Source organism: Peromyscus leucopus, chromosome 2 (assembly GCF_004664715.2).
Source record: "Peromyscus leucopus breed LL Stock chromosome 2, UCI_PerLeu_2.1, whole genome shotgun sequence".
In the NCBI taxonomy this organism is placed as follows: Eukaryota; Metazoa; Chordata; class Mammalia; order Rodentia; family Cricetidae; genus Peromyscus; species Peromyscus leucopus.
In genome coordinates, this window is record NC_051064.1 from 74,491,969 (window position 1) to 74,513,103 (window position 21,135).

The 21,135-nt window shown below is 39.2% G+C and overlaps 1 protein-coding gene across 5 annotated transcripts in view; it reads right to left on the minus strand.

Moving 5' to 3' along the window:
- Nucleotides 1–21,135, minus strand: part of Astn2 (astrotactin 2) — a 948,854-nt gene that overhangs the window by 529,243 nt on the left and 398,476 nt on the right. For all 5 annotated transcript variants that reach the window (XM_028887868.1, XM_028887866.1, XM_028887865.1 and 2 more), the window contains one exon: nucleotides 20,949–21,116. In XM_028887868.1, coding sequence (XP_028743701.1) covers nucleotides 20,949–21,116 — 168 coding nt within the window. The remainder of the gene's footprint in view (nucleotides 1–20,948; nucleotides 21,117–21,135) is intronic.

A 21,135-nucleotide genomic window follows, 5' to 3' on the forward strand; every position in this document is an offset into this window, starting at 1 on the left:
CTCTCTCTCTGCTTTGGCCTTCCCATCTGTAAAGTGAGAAGGCAGAATTTACAGACTCCCCCAAACACCCTTAAAAACATGGTCAAATTCTGGTCCTCTTTCACAATCTGGTTTTGACTCTTAAAGTCAGTATGTGTCCTGTCAATGGATGATTTGGGATAACTTGGGTTTTTGGGTAATATGGGCTCGAGGTGGTCCACTGGGAAACATAGCTGGCATGAAATAAAAAGAAAGTAACATTAAGAACTCTGTACAAGGAGATTTGTTTTTTAGATGTTGCTCAGCCAAGTGGCTGTTGCACTTGGGGAAGGTCCGTTACTTCACTGGGATTCCATTTTTTTTATCAATACAGTGTAACATCCTGTTGACAGTTCATCAGTTTTGAACAGGAACCTTTACTATCTGTTCTTTCTTTAAAATGTCAACAAGATCCCAGCCTTGCTCATTTCAAAAGCACTGAAGACCAAGATCTAAATCTGCTTTTCAGGTGCTGCTTCTCCACTGTCATGCACCATCAGGCCTCTGAGGAAATTTTAACTACAGGTAGAAAGGTTCTGCTTGCATGAGTTAATCAGGTCTAACTGACATTGGCTCTGTCATTGTGGCAGACCCATGTCCAGTGATCTGGGTTTCTGAGAAGACACCAACCACTGGGTCACACAAAATCCCCTGCCCCATGGCTCAGCCAAGGCAACCGCTCATCACTGGCTTCATTGCCTATTTTCTAGCCTCATCCACTTTTAAATGAACAATGCAAATGATTATTGGTATATTAATGTCAAAGAGGGAAAAGAAGATTCCCTCAAAGTTGTAGTTGATTGAGGATTCAGACAAAATGATTTATTTCATTTATGTATATATTTGTTTATCAGTGTGGGTGTACATTACAAATATCTTCAGCTATCACAAGAGGATATCAAAACTGCTGGAGCTAGAATTACAGACAGCTGTGAGTCTCCTGAACTGGATTCTGGGAACCAAACTTAGGTAGTTTATGTATACTCTCTTGACTGCTGAGCCATCCCTCTAGCACCAAATTGGTATACTTCCAGGACTCTGTTTCCCAATCATAAAATGAGCATACTAAACCAAATTTTTTTATTACAGGCACTGTAGACAATACAAAAAGCAATGATTATACTTCTGGCTACATAGACATTCCTTGGTTACTGAAAATGGTGTCATTACTCCTGCTGCTAGCATGGACATCATTATTGGTTTCATGACTTCTCATCTCTATGGTTATAGCTCTCCTCTTAAAATTCTTGCTATGGTGCATGTTTTTCTTTCTCCCCTTCCCATGGATCTTGTCTCATCTCTGTCTCAAAAGTTAAGACTTTACTTCTTCAGTATGGTGTGGTTGTGGTTCTCTTCACAGGTTGTATGCACCTGGTATGGGGAAGATGAGGACTTAGAGATGAATCCACTTAATTTTCTGCTTCAAGAACTGGGTGGAACATACATCACCATTACAAGATGTGGTTTGTCTGAGTTGAAAGTAAAGAGTGTGGAAAGAGTCACTGAACCAAAGAAAGGAGCCCAGAGCTCACTCTCAAGGTCAGTGAGTGCTTCTACAAGAATAGTACTATGGTAGTGAGGGAGGATGAAAAGACACACACAAAGGTCATTATTAACTTCTGAGTAGTGTTGGAAGTCCTACATGTTTGTTGCTAGTTTGTGACACCTTCAAATAACCCTATAATGTAGGTTCTAATGTTCACTGTCTTATAGAAAACAATATTGAGCCTAGAATAAGTTGAATAGCTACCTTGCTAGAGGCCAACATGTTGCAATACTCCAGGAGGCACCATTAGATTCCAGCAAGTCTGGCTTCAGAGCCTGTGTTATAATCCCAGTTCATCCTTCCTCCCTTCCCATAGTAATCATGGGATTTCCAGACCAAGGAGAACAGAGCAAAGGCAGGTCACAGAATAGATACTAACAGGGTCACTTTGCTTTTTTAAATCAGAGGGAAACAGTGGTGCAAGACTCAATGTGTACTTGGCATCTTGGCTTGTTTTTAGTAATACAGGGAACCAGAGCTTGGGAATTTGTCTCTTCAAAAATAGTCACTTTCAAGTGCTGAGTCTAGGAAAAGTGAGCAGAGAAAGGCAGTTTCACAAAGACAGTCACAGGTATCTGAGTGGAATTTGAACTCCATGGCTTTGTGATTTTGTAAAATTACCTGTCTCTGACCCAATTCATATCCTTAATTTCCAAGTTAATCATCCCTGCCCTATTCATTCACCAACATGAAGAATAGTCAATCAATGCATCATAAATATTGCCTGCAATAGCTATGATGATTGTGAGAGATACTGATTATACAAAAGGGAAGAGCTTAGTCACGTCTCAACTTGATGTGCCATGCTTCGTTGACACCCATCGTATGGCTGCCCCTTTCTGAACAGAAACATAGGAGGACTAAATGGGGGGCATAAAGGAGGTAGGGTGGAGAATGGGAGGAGAGGAGGAAGTGGAACCTGCAGTTGGAATGTGAAATAAATGAAAAAAATTAGTTAATAAAACAAAAACAAAACAAAAAATGAACAAACAAAAGAACAAATGTCCCTTCCTGACCATGAATTTAAGTTTGATCCCCTTCATTATAACTTGAAAAAGAGAAGGTTATAGGAATCGTATTGAGATCACCAAGCCTCCTCACTTTTAACTTGAAGAAACATATTATGGCAAGAGCTAATGCTGCCCAGAGTTTACAGAAGAGGTATGAAATGGAATCCCTTGGGTACTTAATTTGGCCCCAGTTTCCATAGTGAGAACAAACATGGTTAGGATTTCAAGGCCAATTTACATGGCTATAGAACCAGAACATGTCTTCCCAATATAAAAGATAAAAGGGCTTAACATTACCTTGAGTCTCACGCAAATGAACTTGATGACCTGACTTGCTCATTCACTGTACTTTTACAGGATCTTAAAGGCTGCAAATGAGGTAATGTGATCATCAAAGACATGAAACCCCTGGGCAGGTTTCTTGCAAACTGCTTGTTGCCCTCCCTCAAGCCACTTCACCCCTCTGAGAGTCATCATTCTCCTCTAAAAGACAGTAAACATAAGCTCTGTCCTCTCCTCTCCATGAGATTGCTGTGGGGATAAAATATATACTAAGGCTCGTCAGAACATATGATGATTAATAATGCAGTTGTTGCCTACATGAACAAAACCTGAAAGAGTGAAATGAAATATACAAAATAAATTAAGTTAAGGGTAATTATTGATTTTGCAAAAGGTTTATTCACTCAAGAGAGGGAGAGAGAGAGAAGAATAAAGGAGAACAACAGACTTATTGATGCATTTTTTCTCCAAAGTATGAGTTATCGTAGGGGCTGTAAAATCAAATTGCATTTATACAACCAAAGCTAAAAGACTACTGAGATTTAACAGAATATTTTGGATGCAAAGGATCATCCCTACATCAATCCCATGCCATGAGAGTCCACAGACCTAAAGTGATTTGAGAAGGATGATGCCCAAGGGGATCTAAGTAGAACAGGACCTCTGCCATTGTCTAGCTATCACATGGCGACGTGGAGGAGCTATGGGCAGCTATGCCATGTCTCTCCTCTGTTGCAGGAGAATCTCAAACTGACCTCCAACTCCATTGTAGGCAGAGGGACAGAGCATAGTTGACTTCCCAAAGACACCAGAGAACTGTCACAGCCAGTCCTCTCCATCTGGAATATTGTGTTATTTGACATAATATGTGCACTCTGCTGAACTCAATTAATTCTTACTTTGCTAATCTCAGTGCTGACTTTATTGGTGTCTGACCTAATGCTCTCTCCCTTTCTTTCTTGTCAAAACTCTGCTCTCCGACTCTCCTTTCAGCTTTCATTCTCTCAGTCTCTGTAACTGCCTCAGTTTCCCCTCTGGTATACGCTTCTCTGTCACTGTCTTCCTATTTGTGTATCTACATATTCTGCATTGTCTATTTTTCTCTATGACTGTCTTTCATAGCACCTTTCAGTGAGAGAAACTTGAGGCTAGAGTCAGAGAAGTTCATATTAAACACTCAGAGTCACCTTAGTTTGCTTATCTACTAATAAATTATGAAAAGTAGTGTACTTTGGGAGATAAGTAAAGATTAAATAATACACTGCATTTAAAGCTGCCTTGAATGAAAAAATACAGCCACATCATGTTAATCCCATACCTTCTTTCTGTCATATCTTGACCTCCCTCTCTCCTTCCTTCCCTTCCTCCCTCACTCCCTTCCTCCATTCTCAGTGCCTCAACCTTCACCTCCTCTTCCTTTCTACCTATCCCACTCTCTTTACATACCCCATCCGCCACAAACCATGAATACAGTTTCTAACCCATTCCTTTCCTTCAGTAATCTAATTGTGAAATGCTACAGTTCATGTTACTGAAGTACACACTCCAACAAAATATTTTATGGTGCATTTCCTTGTATATTATGGACAATCATGAATAATTAAAATTAAGCAGTGTGTGTCCAAGTGCCCCACACTTGACTTCACTAGAATTTCGTTTTCCTGTACTGCCCATTTATGATCAAGGAGAGGTTGCGTCAGGCTGTTCATACTACATAGAGCAAAACCACCTGGGCTGCCTGACTGGTCAGGTGTATCTTATATTACTGATTGTTATGTTCTGAGGGAGACTCCTGGTGTGGCCACATAAAAACACACCTTGCCCTGTCCTGTCTGTTTTAAATACAAACCCATTTAGTGAAGTTTTTGCTTTTGTTTTTTTAAGAGGAAATTCGACAAGATAACTAATAGGCTGATACACATTTACACACACACACACACACACACACACACACACACACACACACACACACTTCTTAATCATACTGTATCAAAGCAGCCTGCAGTGAAAGGAGAAGAAAGAGGATCGTGTGGAGCAATGGAATCAAATCCTGAGAAAAGGCTCATGCTATTGCTAAGTGCTGTGTTTTAAACAGCTTCCAGGAGTTCCCTTATGCTCAGAAATCTGTCATTGTGTTTTCCACTCCATCATGATTAAGTCTTTTGTGGGTTCATCATTGCCAACTCTGGGGAGTCCTTTTTGCCCCTAATTTAATAACTTCTATTTGCTTACCATGTGTACTCACCATAGAATGCATCAAGTACTTTGCACTGATTATAATCATCGCAGTAATACAGTAGAGGTGAACAGATTTTCCTTATTAAAAGAACAGGCAATTGAGGCCTAGGAATACTGATTTGCTTGAAAATGTACCTACAATCAATGGCAGTACCAAGATTTTGATCCAGTTCTGTCTGATTTCAATGTTCAGACTCTTCCTGTCTTGTCTCTACTGCCTCTCCAAAACCAAGCCAGCACACCATTAACCCATCTAGATTTTCAGTAGTCTCTTTTATGACCCCTCCTTGGTGACTGAATTCATTTTGGACTCAATGTTTGTGAAATAAAGACATTCCTGAAGCTTGGAGAAGACAACATGCCTCACATATTCTTCACTGAAAAGATTATTGGAAATGCCTAGTCCAGTCCCATGGGGGCTCCACAGCCACCAGTCCACAGTTCATGGGTTTCCACTAGTGTGGCAGGTCATCTCTGCATGTCCTCCCATCATGATCTCAATGTCCCTCGTCTGCAGTTTCTCTCCTCTCTCATCAATTGGATTCCCAGAACTCAGCCTGGTGCCTGGCCGTGGATCTCTGTATCTGCCTCCATCTTTCACTGGACAAAGGCTCTATGATGACAGCTAGGTTATTTGCTAGGCTAGTCACCAGAGTAGACCAGTCCAGGCACCCTCTGGACCACTGCCAGCAGACCAAGGTGGGGTCAACCTTGTGGATTCCTGAGAGCCTCCCCAGCACCCTGCCTCTTCCTATTCCCATGATGTCCTCATCTATCATAGTATCGTCCTCCCTGCCCTCACACTCTGTCCCTGTTCCAGCTTGACTCTCCCATTTCCCTATGTTCTCATCCCCCACTCCTTACCCTCTGCCACTCCACCACACCCAGTCTACTCATGTAGATCTCATACACTTCTCCTTCATGGGGTCATCCATGTGTCCCTCCTAGGGTCTTTTCCTGTTATCTAGCCTCTCTGGAGTTGTGGGTTGCAGTCTGGCCATCCCTTCCCTCCCATTTAGTATCCACTTATGAGTGAGTACATACTATGTTTGTCCTTCTGAGTCTGAGTTACCTCACTCAAGATGACATTTTCTAGATCCATCTGTTTGCCTGCAAATTTCATGATATCATTGTTTTTTACTGCTGAGTAGTACTCCATTGTGTATATGTGCCACATTTTCTTTATCCATTCTTCAGTTGAGGGGCATCTAGGTTGTTTCCAGGTTCTTGGAGATGGTTGTTTGGCTCGAACTGTTTGGGGGGCACCCAGGCAGGGGAATCGGGATCTCTCCCTGGTGCATGGGCAGGCTTCTGGGAATCCGGTGCCTGTGGTGTGACACCTTGCACAGCCTTGGTGCAGTGGGAAGGGGCTTGGACCTGCCTAGGCTCAGTGAGCTGGGATCTGCTGACTCCCCATGAGAGACCTCGATTTGGGGGATGTGGGGATGTGGGGTGGCTTGGGAAAGAGGGCTGGGGGGGGGAGGAGGGAAGAGGGGTGGTCTGAGGATAGCATGAGGAATGAGTAGAAAATTTCTTTTTTTCATTTTTAAAATTTATTAAATTTAATTTTACATATCAGCCATGGATTCCCTTGTTCTCCCCCCTCCCCCCCACCCCACCCCTGCCTTCTCCCCAGCCCACCCCTCATTCCCATCTCCTCCAGGGCAAAGACTCCCCCGAGGATTGAGTTCAACCTGGTAGATTCAGTCCAGGCAGGTCCAGTCCCCTCCTCCCAGGCTGAGCCAAGTTTCCCTGTATAAGCCCCAGATTCCAAACTGCCAGTTCATGCACTGAGGACAGGACCCGGTCCCACTGTCTGGATGCCTCCCAAGCAAATCAAGCTAATCAACTGTCTTATTTATCCAGAGGGCCTGATCCAGTTGGGGGCCCCTCAGCCTTTGGTTCATAGTTCAAGTGTTTCCATTCATTTGGCTATTTGTCCCTGTGCTTTATCCAACCTTGGTTTCAACAATTCTCGCTCATATAAACCCTTCTCTTTCTTGCTAATTGGACTCCCGGAGCTCCACCCGGGGCCTAGCCATGGATCTCTGCATCCAGATTCCTCAGACCTTGGATGGGGTTTCTGGCATGACTATTAGGGTGTTTGGCCATCCCATCACCAGAATAGGTCAGTTCTGGCTGTCTCTCGACCATTGCCAGCAGTCTATTGTGGGGGTATCTTTGTGGACTTCTGTGGGCCTCTCTAGCACTTTGTTTCTTCCTTTTTTCATGTGTTTTTCATTTACCATGGTCTCCTATTCCTTGAAATGGCTGAGATCTACATGAACAACCTGGACAAGAGTGGGAGTAATGAAGGGCGAGGGTCGAGGGAAAGAGAGCCTGTGGGAGCGGGAGATCCCAGCTGGATCAAGAACAGAGAGGGAAAATTTCTTAATAAAGAAAAATAATTTTAAAAAAGAAAATTTAAAAGTAAAAAAAAAAAAAGATTATTGGGAATGAGTATTGTTGAACACATACCTGCAAGACAGGTCCTCTAAAGCATTGACAGAAGCCACCACCTTCCAGTGGCATAAAAGACATGGAAAAATGCCTGTGTTGAATTAAGTGCTTCATGGGTCCCCCCGATCAACACCTTGTAATAACTTAGCCTACACTTGGCACAGATTTTCACAGAATAGCCTATGCCTTCGGAGACTAGCTTTATCCACTCCTTTCAGTCTTTTCCCACAATGGGCATACTGTGCATCAGGCTTTATTACAGCCTTTTTTTGGTTCATATTTATTATTTTTAGTTGATCCTACCCACATGCCTTCATTTTTTCCATTTCTCTAAGACACCACATTGTTTGGTCACCTGTCAGAGAGAAATCAAGCTAAGCCAGGAGCTTCCTCTGCTGGCTAGCCCTCAGCATACCTAAAGTTTTATGCAGGCTGATAGCGGAGAATTGTCCTCAACAGTCTTATTCAGCCATAGACCTAGAATGCTACACTACTGACCTGGCAGGCAAGATGTGCCCAATGATGCAATAGCAGAAATAGCTATTGATGCAATAGTGGTAATGGTCATGAATTGATAGTTTTACCTATCCAACTTTAAGAAGACACAAGTGATTGTATAAATCTAAGACCATCAGCTAAGAATAAGACCTTCCTTATATCTTGTGTCCAACACTCCTTATTTACTAAACTCTGATTCCATTCCTATCTAACTGTGGCCAGCAAAGCTCTGTTTAGCCCCTTAATAATAATAACCTCCAAGGGCTGTTTATCATATTACTTTTGTTTCTTTGGAAGTAGAAACAAGAGCTCAGGAAGGGTCCCAAAGCATCCAAGTACTGCAGATGACAGTAAAGGTTGTTAGGGTTTGCAAATATATGAGTGAATTTCTTGAGACTGGTATCTAAATCCAGCATATCATCTTATGTGCATCATTTCCAGTATTCATTATTAAATATTAAGGATAAGATACAGAGTGAGATGGATTTGGGGACAAAGCAGTGAACAATGAAGACTCATGACATTTATGCATCACACAGTCCTTCAGACAACTAGTAATTAAACATGTAATGATATAAATAAATGTACAATTGCAGGTTGCAATTGCATTTGATAACATGGGATTGTGGTTCAGAAAATAATCTCTGATGCCAGACTTTGGAACAAAAACTAGACTCTACCACTTCACAGATGACTTCAGGAAAAGAATTTTAATTACTTGTGATTTATTGACTTCAGCTGTGAAATGATGATAAAAATATGTCCTTACATCAATCCAAATAAATATATTTGACATCAAATATTACTGACATGAAGCCTTAGCTAATAGTTTCTAGTATACTTTGTTGATTATTGGCAACATTGTCTTAATGGGTATAATACCAGGATATACGTATAGTTTTGGATTGACTACAATGATTGTATCTACATAATATGGTAATTAACATATTAAATGAGATTTCTATGAAGGACTTAGAAGAGGCTAATATGCATAGTTTCCTCTAACTCAATGTGACCTGTTCATTCTACTTACTATGAAAGAAAAACAGAGTACTAAAGTACTGAGGAGGAATAATCAAGTCTAGAAGGGTGCTTCTTTGAGGATTGAACATTGAACCTGAAATGCAAAGGATAATGGTAATGAAGCAACTAAAGAAGAGCACATACAAAAAGTGAAGCTGGTGAAAGGCAGACAGTTCAATGCAGAGAGAATAGCACCCAAACAGCCCCCATCATATTAATAAGCAGAAATGACTCAGCATTAGCAGGTACGGGACACTTTGCAGCATAGCCATGTATCCTGGTCACTGTCTATCTCAAGTAGGAATTAATCACTGTCACCTATTTCAAAACCTCTGTTAATAAACCCATGATTATAAGTTCTACCAATATATTTAGATTTTACTATTTTAAATATCAGGACATAAACAATTGTCAGTGGCTGAATAAAATTTTTGATATGCTTGGATAAAATTAAATACTATTTAATTTAAATGTTAAAAGATTGTATATGTATGATCCTTCTTTTAATAATTCCAAAATGGCTGTCAGAGATATTACAAGTCACCTTTTTATTTGCTGCTTTGCAATGTAAAATTTAGCATTTTCACAACATCTTTCAATTTCTGAGGCAATGTTGTCTTGACTTTCATTGACACTGCAAAGTTCTCTTTAAGGAAAAGCTTTCACAGTTCCTTTTGTAAAACACTCTAACCTTCTTGTCCTCAATTTTTGAACAGCCAAGCTTGTGTGCTGTTGTAGCCTCTCCAAAATTTCATGACCTCATCCTTGACCCAGATCACCCCTTTTTAAAAGACCAAGTTCCTCTTGCACAACACAATATTTCACAATACATTCAACTCAAATATAGTAAGAGAACCAAGCAGAGATATGAAACAAATTCTCTACAGTTCACCAGTGCTTTAAGAGACTATCTCTTTGTTATGTCTCAACACTCCTCACTTGTCCTTAATCCAATTTGGTCCTTTGATTGTTTCAAGTCAACTTATTCTGTATGTGTTTTGGCCAAAGGATTCATTTATGTCTACCTCTGAGAATTCTCTTCAAATACCTCCTAACATAAAAATGATATAATGTCTCCCTTTTTTCAGTGTTAAATAAATTCTGTTCTACAATAGCTTATAAAAAATGGTAGTTTGTCTTTTAGTCTTGGTTCAAATTCCAATAGTGATGTTTAGCAAATATGCAATGCAAATAAACCATTTTAATATAAGCATTGTATATGGAAAATGGAAATAATAACTATATAAAAGTATGCTTATGAAGACTAAAATAATTATGTGAAGTCTCACAATGATGCTCTATTGACAATATATACATAATGAATTACAAATTCTACCACTGTCACTTTAGTATTTGTATATCTCATGATGTCTCACCAAGACTACCCATTACTTCTCTTAACCATGTATTTGGCCATTGTCTACCACCCCCATCTGCCATATATAGATAATGAACGTGCATCAAATTGATTGATCTGAAGTTATTTTAAAAAAAAGGCCTTTATAACCAATTCACTTCATGAAATGTAAACAGGATGATTATGGATGTTTTTTTTTTTCAATGCTTTCTTATTGGAGATTTTTTAAAAGCTTATTTCCACTATCTTGCATACATAAATAAAAAGTTAAGAATTTGTACTTTCAACAAATTATGTTTTACCAAGGATCTACTGAAGCTCAGGGACAAAGACTGGTGAGTTGGAGAGTATTATATAGTCTGAGGTTCACATTGATGCTTCAAGGAGGATTAGCCACTAGACTAATTCTGAACTCAATCTGGACTAATACAGAACTGACTTTATTTGAGTTTTGAAGAAAACTGCCTGTGCCCAGCTCATGTCAGGTGATTTTCAGAAGAAATTTAGCTTGATATGCCTCTATTTAGTAATGGCAGACATGCTTTAGTCACAATATCTTTAGCTAAAGCTCACCAAGTGCTATCCATGGTGCTGACACCTGATTTATCATATCTTTAACCAAGACAGCCTGCCCCCTTAGCAATTGAAACGATTTCCACCCACCCATCCAACCATTAATATATCCATTCATCTGTTCCATTCATTCATTAGATAATTTGTTCATACATTCAAGACAAAAAATACGTATCCAGGAACTGTTTCATTTGATAAAGCAATTAATAAGAAGAATAAAAGCCAAGTATTTCTAAAACACATGCTATTATAGTCTCTCTTTCCTAGTCTGTGTCAAAGTTACTACCTATAATTATGTCTTAGCTATTTACCTATGCATGTCACATACACATTATCCCACATCAATATATCTTCTACAAGACCTACAAATCTCAATGTTATCATCCCTTTTAAATCAGGAACATTCTCCATCATTGAGAAGTCTTGGACTTTACAGTTTTATAAAGTCCTTTTTTGACCTTTAAACTTTATTAACACGGGGCTAAACAAAATAATTGAAACACTCTATAAATACTAGAAATGTTCTGTACAACCTAAGATCACTGTATATAATTACACACACTATATTTTCATTTAATATACTATTTCAAATGAAAAGTCACTGTTGGAGACATGAAAATAAACTAGATATTATGGTTGAATATGAGTGAAGTTCATCTCAATTGTGCAGAGGAAATTCCATTTGCCGTAAATGCCATTTATAAATTGTTTCTATCATACTTATACTCTAAGTTATTAGTGCTTAGAAGGTCATAGAAACATGAATGCCAAGCTGGAAAATATCTTAGGGATTATTTAGTATTGTAATTTGTATCATGCTACTAATTTACTGAGTGACACTGGCAAACTTGCTAGGCCTTTGTGTCCCTGATTCTCCTCATTAGATGAGATGACATGATGTCTAGGGACCATTATTGCATTAAAATACATTCTTACTCAACACTTTGCTTAAGACAAAGACTCAGAAGTCCATAGTGTATAACATATTCAAGGGCAAGTCACATATTTGAGTCAAGTCTGGCACTATGAGTTGGAATCTGTGATATTTTTCAATGTGTATGATTAAAAACCACACAAGAATTAAATAAAAGTCCAATGCATAAGGATATCTAGTTTAAGTCTCCCTACTATAATAGTTGTTAACTCAAAAATGTAAGAGACACCATTATTTTTTCTCTATGATGTAATACTGTTTCATATTGCTAAACTAAATATTTCATGAAGATACTATAAAGAACTTATTGCAAAAATAAGATTAACATATAATGAGTGCTCTCATCTGTCAGGCACTTCACTACTTCAATACCAACTTTTATTTTCCTTCTTATCTTAATGCATGATAATCATTAGGAATTGTTGTCATATTTTACAGTTACAATGGAAGAAAGCTCTTATATAATAAGTGGCTGAGACACAACCCTACTAATAGACAAAGAAGTCAAGATCTATAATCCTGACTCAAGCATAAAGTACAGTTCTATTCTGGTTTTCTAAATGCTTGAACAAATGGCTAACCAGATGAGAAGAGAACAATGAATATATGACTAAAAAATTTGTATTATGCAATTACTAGGTCAATCTATTAGGTAGTTTTTATATCTTTTATATATAAAATTCAACATTTCACCTAGGTCCAGAACTTTAATAAGGTTGGTTTCCCACAAAACATTACCAATTCTAATGTTCTTGTGTGTTGAAGCCTGACCATTTCAACTGTTTATCTGTGGCCTTGGGTTGCCTTCTGTTATCAGAGAGATGAAGAACTGTCTATTATGGAAAGGAGTATAATGCCATGCTTTGGTAACATGCTCAGGTCTAGACTAATCATTTCTTTGTCTCAATCTTTGTTTAGACTGTTTGCATCCCACCCAGTGTTATGGGAGTAAATGCTTACTGATTGGCTGTTTTAAGAAAATAAATCTTTATCTTGTGGTGTTTACCAACTTTCTTGGTTGAAATATAATCAGACTATTCAACTTCCAAGCCAATCATGTGATATCACTGAACAAATACTTGGGCTTAGCTGCTAACAATAAACTCCCACGAGTAAACGTGAGCTGTTTCTAGTACGTCAAGGATCCCATTCCACAGTCATTCCTGTAGGTGATACTAACAGTTGAAATCTCTAGATGAATAAAGTTGATCTTGGCAATGGAACATAGCTAGGAAAATATATTCTCTGTATCATGGCTCTTAATCATTCTCCATGTACAGCATCTTTCTCAATACTTCTATTTCTCTGTCACTTAGAAGGAATAAGCCTTCTTATCAAGACTTGGCTATACTCTGAGGCATAATGACCAAAGCTTGCCTCTATTACTTTGCTCATATCCATGATTGATCCACAGAAGGGAGGGCTTCTTTTGTTTCCAAATTATGTCTATATTATTTTTATTGAGAATTTCATACATGTACATGATGTGCTTTGACTGAATCTACCCCATTTCCTCCTTTCCAATTCCTTCTCTGTTCCTCTCCACACTTACTCATCCCAACATCTTCTGCTGTCTTTCTCAAACCTGCTGAGTCTACTTCACACTGCCTGTGCATGCATGGCTTCTGTGAAAGAAGCCAGGCCACTTATTCCCGATCTAAATGTAGAATGTACACAGGGATTGGGGAGTGGTTTCATTCTTCCATTGTTGCCCCAAAATTATCATTCTCAATTGAATTCAGTTAACTGAGAAGTAGATCCAGAAGTTCTTTTGCAAAGTTAGATGTCCCTGAATGGTTAAAATTAAATGTGGAGGTAATTTCTTCTGCTTCAGAGTACAATAGTCTTACTAAAATATGCTGTTTATTCTCAAAATCATTAGGTACTTTAAGAATATAATAAATTATCAATCAAATTTGGGGTGCTAGTCATAGTACTCAGGGCCTCATGTATCCTAGTCATATGTTCTACCACTGAGCTACCTATCCAGCCAGGATAGGCAATTTGTGAGCCTGCTTCATTTTATTTTCCCTATCTGTCCCCTGCTACTTCCTTATTCCCCTGTCTCCACTTACATTCAGAATATTCCTAGATGCCAGCTCAACTCTACTACTCTGTGCTCTCTGCATCTTCATACACCTTCTTCTTCCTGTTTTCATGCTGGAGTCTCTGCTAAGCACTCTTCCTACACCCACTCCCCATGGATTCTCCCAGGCTGAGCTGAGAGGTCGTCTGTCTCTCAATACCTTTCCTCTCCTGAAATCCCATCTTCAATACATTTCTCACCGTTATCCAGGAAGGAAGCACTTGGTTAATGCATTCTTCTTGATTTATGGCACACTATGTTTTTTATAATAGCTATATTATCAGATTCTTTTTTTTATCCCTGTAAGAATGTAAAATCCACAAAGAAAAGAACACTATCCAATATATCTGTGATTTTTCATAGCTCCTAACACAGAGACTTATGAATTGAGGAATTAAGGAAATCTTGCTTGAATTTATTCTAATGAATTGAACTAAATTTTCAAAAGTGGGTTTGAGTCAAACCTCATGAAAGTATATTTAGGTCTCATTTGTGACTTCTCACTTACAGATACTCCCATCTAGTTATACCTTGAGTGGGTTATAAGAGAGATATTTTCCTGGCCATTAGGGTAGAAAGGATAAACTAGACACAGGTTCTGGACCTTTGAGCTCAAGTTGTAAGAGCTGGCAGAAATTTTTAAACAATAACTCTGAATTTTAACCTTATTTTAATCAAAGAATTCTAATAAATTATAGAACTCATTCTTTATACTGAGAGAAAATGAGAGGTAATTAAGTGAATAGGGTTGGTGATTAAAGAGTGGAAGACACTTCAGATGGTAAGAGGAACTTTTGTCACAACAGGAGACATTGTAAGGGATGTAGGAGGAAAAAACTTGAGTGAGCATGTGTAGTGAGGACAATATACAGAGGCTCTCAGGGATTTGGGTCATGGCAAGGTGAGAGGAGATAATCCTGGTTAATGTGACTGGTTACTTGATAGTTCTTGTTGAGCTAATTTTCAAAATTTGAAAGTATTTATTCTGAATTCTGGTGTATACACATATGGAGGAAAGATTGTAATAGTTGTAGGTAAGTGTTTCTAGAAGCAGGAGGAAGGAAGTACTTCCTTTTTCCTCTTATTGAGTATCAGGTATCATATTGAACTTCAATGACAGATTAAGGGAACACAGATCATGACTACTATTCTTATCCTCTCACAAAGTTAACAGCCTGGTGATAGATATGGCCAAAAAAAATGAACAATGACCTAGCAGAGCAACAATAATAATGACATATGAAAGTATCAAAGTTTATAACCACAGAAAACAGAAGTATTTCATTTGGCCACAATCAGGTAAGGGTTCATGAAGATGCATGAGAAGAAATGTGTTTTGACTGAATGTGAATTGTGTGGAAATGGTGCCATTAGTGTCGCACTAAAAGGAGAAAGCTGTTTAAAATGATCCAAAAAAGAAAAGCCTTGAGAAAGGAATGGAAGAATGTGAGGGTCTGGCACCTTCAACAAACTGCAGGAAGATGAGGAGACAGAAGTGAATATGATTCTGTCAAAATCACCCTATCAGTGAATATGGCAGCTGAGACTGTCACTGAGTAGACTGAATACAAGAAGACTATCTAGGATGAGTCATTATTGCAACCTTGCCACATCAGGGTAGTCCCTGGGTCAGAAGCATCAGCAACAGTCAGTCATGGGCTTGAAATGCAGAATCTGAGGCTCCATTCTTGTGGTCTACAAGAGCTTGAGAATAACTAGATTAGGACACAGGACTCTGGGAATAAATCTCAGTTCTGCCGTCAGCTGGCTAGGACCTTGAGCTTGTTATTCATCTTCTCTTGCATCAGTACTCACGGCCATAAAGCTGAGGGGTGTGTGTGTGTGTGTGTGTGTGTGTGTGTGTGTGTGTGTGTGTGTGTGTCTGAAGGGGAAAGGGGAAAGAAAAACACATTTGTATGGTAGTAACTTGTAACTTATTATTATCATCAGTATCATCATCATCATTCTTATTATTATGCTATTTTAACCACTTAAACATTTATTATTTGAAAATTTTATGTGCAGATATAAAAAGTATTTGACATCTCCAACCCCACTCCCTCCCTTTAACTCTTGTGGTATTCCCTACCACTTTCAAAATTCTTGTGCTCTCTTATAAACTTACCGAGTCCACTTAGTCTTACCAGGATGTGCATGGGTGTAGGCCATCTGCTGTAGCATTAGCAGCCTCTATCAGGAGTAATAGCCAAAGAAAATGGACTCTCCCTCCAGTTTCAACTGGCTGAAAAGATGGTGTAAGAACTGCACTGATATTCCAAGGAGTGTCCCTGGTAGAACCATGAAAAGGCTGTGAAAAGGAGTCTCAACAGGCTCTTGACTAGACTAAAGGATAAGGATTTAAATTCAGATCCTGGTCCTACTCTGAAGAGATTCAATAGTTAGCCTAAAAAAAATCTCCTTACTCCCTAGCTTTGCACTTTTAGAGAAGTGGAGGACTGAAGCCACTCCAGACTGTGATTACTACACAGAGCATAGAGACCTCTGTCTTCTGCACAACAGTAGGCAGCATGACATCTGTATAAACAGTTTGTCATGAAGACTTGCCAGGCTCTTAAGGACAGAAGGATAAACTTTCAAAGAAAAGGTTCTAAGACACACCATGAGAGTGAAAAGACCTGAGTTATAGCTGTTTCTAGAGTCCTTCTTGTAACTGTGGCAAGTCCATTCCTCTTTCTGCTTCCTGTTTTCCTATTTGTGGATGACAGGAACTACCATGTACTGAACACCATCTATAAACAATGCATTGGTATTGTCTGTGTATGAAGTATTCATTTTAAGTAAGACAGCATCTTTTAGATTTGGATACCATCTAAATGCTGATGGGTGATGTCATTCTGTATGCTGTGAATATGTGTTGCTCTGATTGGTTGATAGATAAAGCTGTTTGGCAATTGTGAGGCAGAATAATGTTGGGGGGACATTCTAACTAGAGAGAGAGAAAGGAGAAAGACAGATCAGGGAGACACTACTAGCTGCCACCAGGAGAAGTCAGATGTAAAAGTACAGGTAAGCCACAAGCCATGTGGCAAAGTATAGATTTATAGAAATGGGTTAATTTAAGATGTAAGAGCTAGCTAGCAAAAAGCTTGCCATGGCCATAGTTTAAAAATACTATAAGCATCTGTTTGCTTACTTGAGTCTGAGTGGTTACAAGACCAGGTGGGACACATTAGTTTTATAAATGGCTGTGGGACCTTGGTGCCAGGTGAGCACAGGAAAACTTCCAACTATAGGATGCTATTGAATAAAAATTTCTATCTCTGTCCAAGACTTCCTCTTTGAATCATAGACCTGTAGTGAATTTTTATTCTCTTATTTTGCCTTCCTTTTTGAATATTAGTACACCTTTTCCTTTTTTTTTTTGTACATGAAGCAAGGTTCACTCACTTTGATACAGTTTGTAAGTGTTCGTCTCCTACTTCTACAGTATGATTGATTCAGATTCAGATATCTGACAAATACACAGATGTCAGGGATGCCAGGGATGATCTGACAAATGTGACTGCTTGGGTATTAGACAGCATGCTGCACCCACATGGCTCAAGACAGTGAGCAGAGATAAGAACTTGGAGCATGGTTTGGTTGTATCTGTAAGTTTCCCCATCCTGAGCTAGTGGGAACTCATGAACTTTAGACCAACAGCTTTAGAGCCTGTCGGGAACTGGACTAGGCCCTCTGCATAAGCAAGACAGTTGTGTAGCTTGGTCTGTTTAATGGGCCCCTGGTATTGGTAATAGGATCTATCTCTTGTGCATGAACTAGCTTTTTGGAGCCCATTACCTATAGTAGGACACCTTGCACAGCCTTCATGATGGGGAGGGGCTTGGGCCTGCCTCAACTGAATGTACCAGGCTTTGCTGACTCCCTTTGGGAGGCCTTAGCTTTTCCGAGGATTGAATGGGGGGTGGACTGGGAAGGAAGGCTTAGGGGAAGCAGGAAGAGAGATGAGAGGGGATCTGTCATTGGTATGCAAAATGAATTAAAAATTTATTAATTAAAAATAGTGGAAAAAAAAGAACTCAGAACATCTTCCCTGCTAGCAGCCTGACTTCTCTGCCTGTCCTCTGGCCAGTTGCTTTAAACAACTTAAATACTTAATGATGAATGTGAAGTAACCAAACACTACTTCTAAATACACACTGCTAACTGCCCTACCCTAACTTCTCCACATTCCATTTGTAATGAAGGAAGAGAGGAGGACTACCCTCCCGCACATTATATCCCTACTCCTAATTTCTATGCAGTAAGTCTTCAAATTTGTTTTCTGTTTGGAGAGTGTAAAGAATTTGTGCCTTTGGCCTGAAGAATCTGGAGCAGCTCCAAGCTATTTTTTCCTTAAGGTTGTGGGAAAGCACAAGGTTGAGAGCAGTGGTCAGGTAGGCATGAACTAGACGTGGATCAGACAAGAGCCATGAAGTGGGAGTGTGGCATCTGTCAGTATGAATAAGTTTCTTGTATGGGATATTTCAACATCATTCTATCCATTAGATAAAGTGGAGAAGGAATACTGCAAAGGAGCTGCCCACATCCATTTCTTTTCTCAGTGGGGCAGGACTGCTGAGTGCTGTTGTCTTAGAGCACCTACACAGTCAGGAGATCAAGCCAAATGTTCATTCTCCACTTCTGTGTGATATGTAGTAGTTTTCTTAAACTAATATCACAACTCTGCTCTTTATACCTCTCACCCAACCCTGACCTTCCCATGGCATGCCTGACTCAGGAAATGATGACTTGATTTGTCTCACCATTCAGACTGGAAAATTTGCAATCATCTTTGACTGCACTCCATTTCTCACATCTCCTATCTAATAACAAATGCTGTCAAGCCTATACTAAAGTCATCCAGTCTCTGTTAAAATCTCACCATTTTCTTCCCTTCATCTCATGGCCTAAGCCATTACCAACTCTTGCCTAGATTATAGTAATAGTGTGTTTTGACATTTCAGAAATGATTCCTCATACAGCAGCCAGAGTGCACCAGTTAAAATATTGGTGAGAACTCATGCTCCCATGCTCCTTTGCTTAGAAATATCCAATGACTGTCCATTTGACTAAAAGTTCACATCTTTCTAATACAAGGTCTGAACTACCTTTGTCCCCTAAATATGCACTTTAAATTGTACTTTGTACCCCTTCCTTCCCCTGTAGGCATCTGGGAAGTCCAACCATTCTATGACCCATTTATGAGTTCCTGTTGCAAAGAACTGATACATGCTGGGCCTTATATTTAGAAAACTCTGTACCAGGAAGCAGGATTATAGAGGCAAGGGGATGGGTGTCAAGATCATGATGGGAAAAACCACAGAGACAGCTGACCTGAGCTAGTGGGGTCTGACAGCTGGTGAGCTTGCATGGGACTGAACTAAGCCCTCTGAATGTGGGTGACAAATGTGTGGCTTGATCTGTTTATGAGGCCCCTGGGAATGGGACCAGGATCCCTGGTACATAAACTGGCTTTTTAGAGCCTATTACCTATGGTGGGTTACCTTACTCTGTCTTGATGTAGTGGGGAGGGACTTAATCCTGCCCAACTTGGTATACCAGCCTTTGTTGACTACCCAAAGGAGGCCTTATCCCCTAGGAGGAGTGAATGGGGGGAGGGTTGGATGAGTGGAGGTAGGGGGGAATGAGAAAAAGAGAAGGAGGGGGAACAGTGGTTGGTATGTAAAAATGAAAAAAAAAATGTTAAATTAAAGAAAACTGTCTACCAGAATGACATGGTTTTATCTGCTAACATCATGAGGTTCCTGTTCAAATAACACCTTCCTGTCTACAATGATAAGTTCTCCCCTACTCCATGATTATCAATGCATAGACTTTGAACTCTGCTGTCTATTATCTATTAACTATCTATCTGTCTGTCTCTCATCTATCTCTCATCTATCTATTTATCTATCTATCTATCTATCTATCTATCTCTATGTAACATATGTCAATGTTTGTTTATTACAGTATTTTCCAATAGAACTTTCTAAATGTTCTTCACCTGGGTTGTTTAAGAAAGTAGTCATTAATCATACAGAGTCATGGAGTACTTGAAATTTGGCTAATGTGACTGAAGATATGAATATTTAATGTTATTTAATTTCAATTAATTTAAGATAAATAGGCATATATGGGCTTTAGTTACCATATGAAACTGTGCAGATTTGCTGTTCCTTTCCATAGACACTCATATGGAGATTACATATGAGTATTATTACATTAGGCAGAGAATTTGCCTAAAAAATATGCCTGGCTACAAGAAATTCCTGTTGATTAGATGTACAAATGAACATATGGAGAAATTCTGTATACTATCATTATATTTTAAATTTTAGTTTTTATTTTATAAATGATCATACAAAGACTTGAGCTTTATTTTGATGTTTTCATACGTCACTCTACTTTGTTTTTCTTCATCCCTTATGTCTATTTTACTGGTCTTCTTTCTCCCCTCAACCCATCTACTTCCCCCTTCCTCTTTCCTGCCATATGATCATCTATAATTTCTTATTTATTTGTTTAAGCTTAACAGAAATCATGTGTGTTGGGTACTCTTTTCTTTTGCTAGTAGTTAAAGATACAATAGTATCTTAACTGAAGAATATGGATTTAAAAGCAAACAGGACATGAACTCAGCAGTGTCTGATGGCATTCAGATTTTCAGCCTTGCTGAGGTTGACCTAGATGCCCTCTGTGTTTTTTTTTTTTTTCAACTCTGAGCTTATGTGGTTTTCTAAGAATTTCCTCCTTTACCAGGAAATGGCAGCACATGGTTTAAACAATTGATTGGGCCAACCAACCTTACGTCAAGTCTTTTGTCAATGGCTCAGCAATCTATGATTACTTAAATGGAAAGAATACAGACTCTTCTTCAACCCACACCGCCTTTATCTCAAGTCCCACACCTCGTGACTTACCAGTTTCTGGGTCACAGAGCTGTTCACAGGCATCTGTCGTCCTCTGTCCACAGAGATCTCTCACCCATGGAGAGGTGGCATTGATCTGGTAGTATAGGGACAACTTGGCAGGGTTTAGCCAGTCAGAGATATCCAAGTAGCTTCCTTCACTCACGACGAAGCTGCTCCCTGTAGGTGAAGAGAAAGC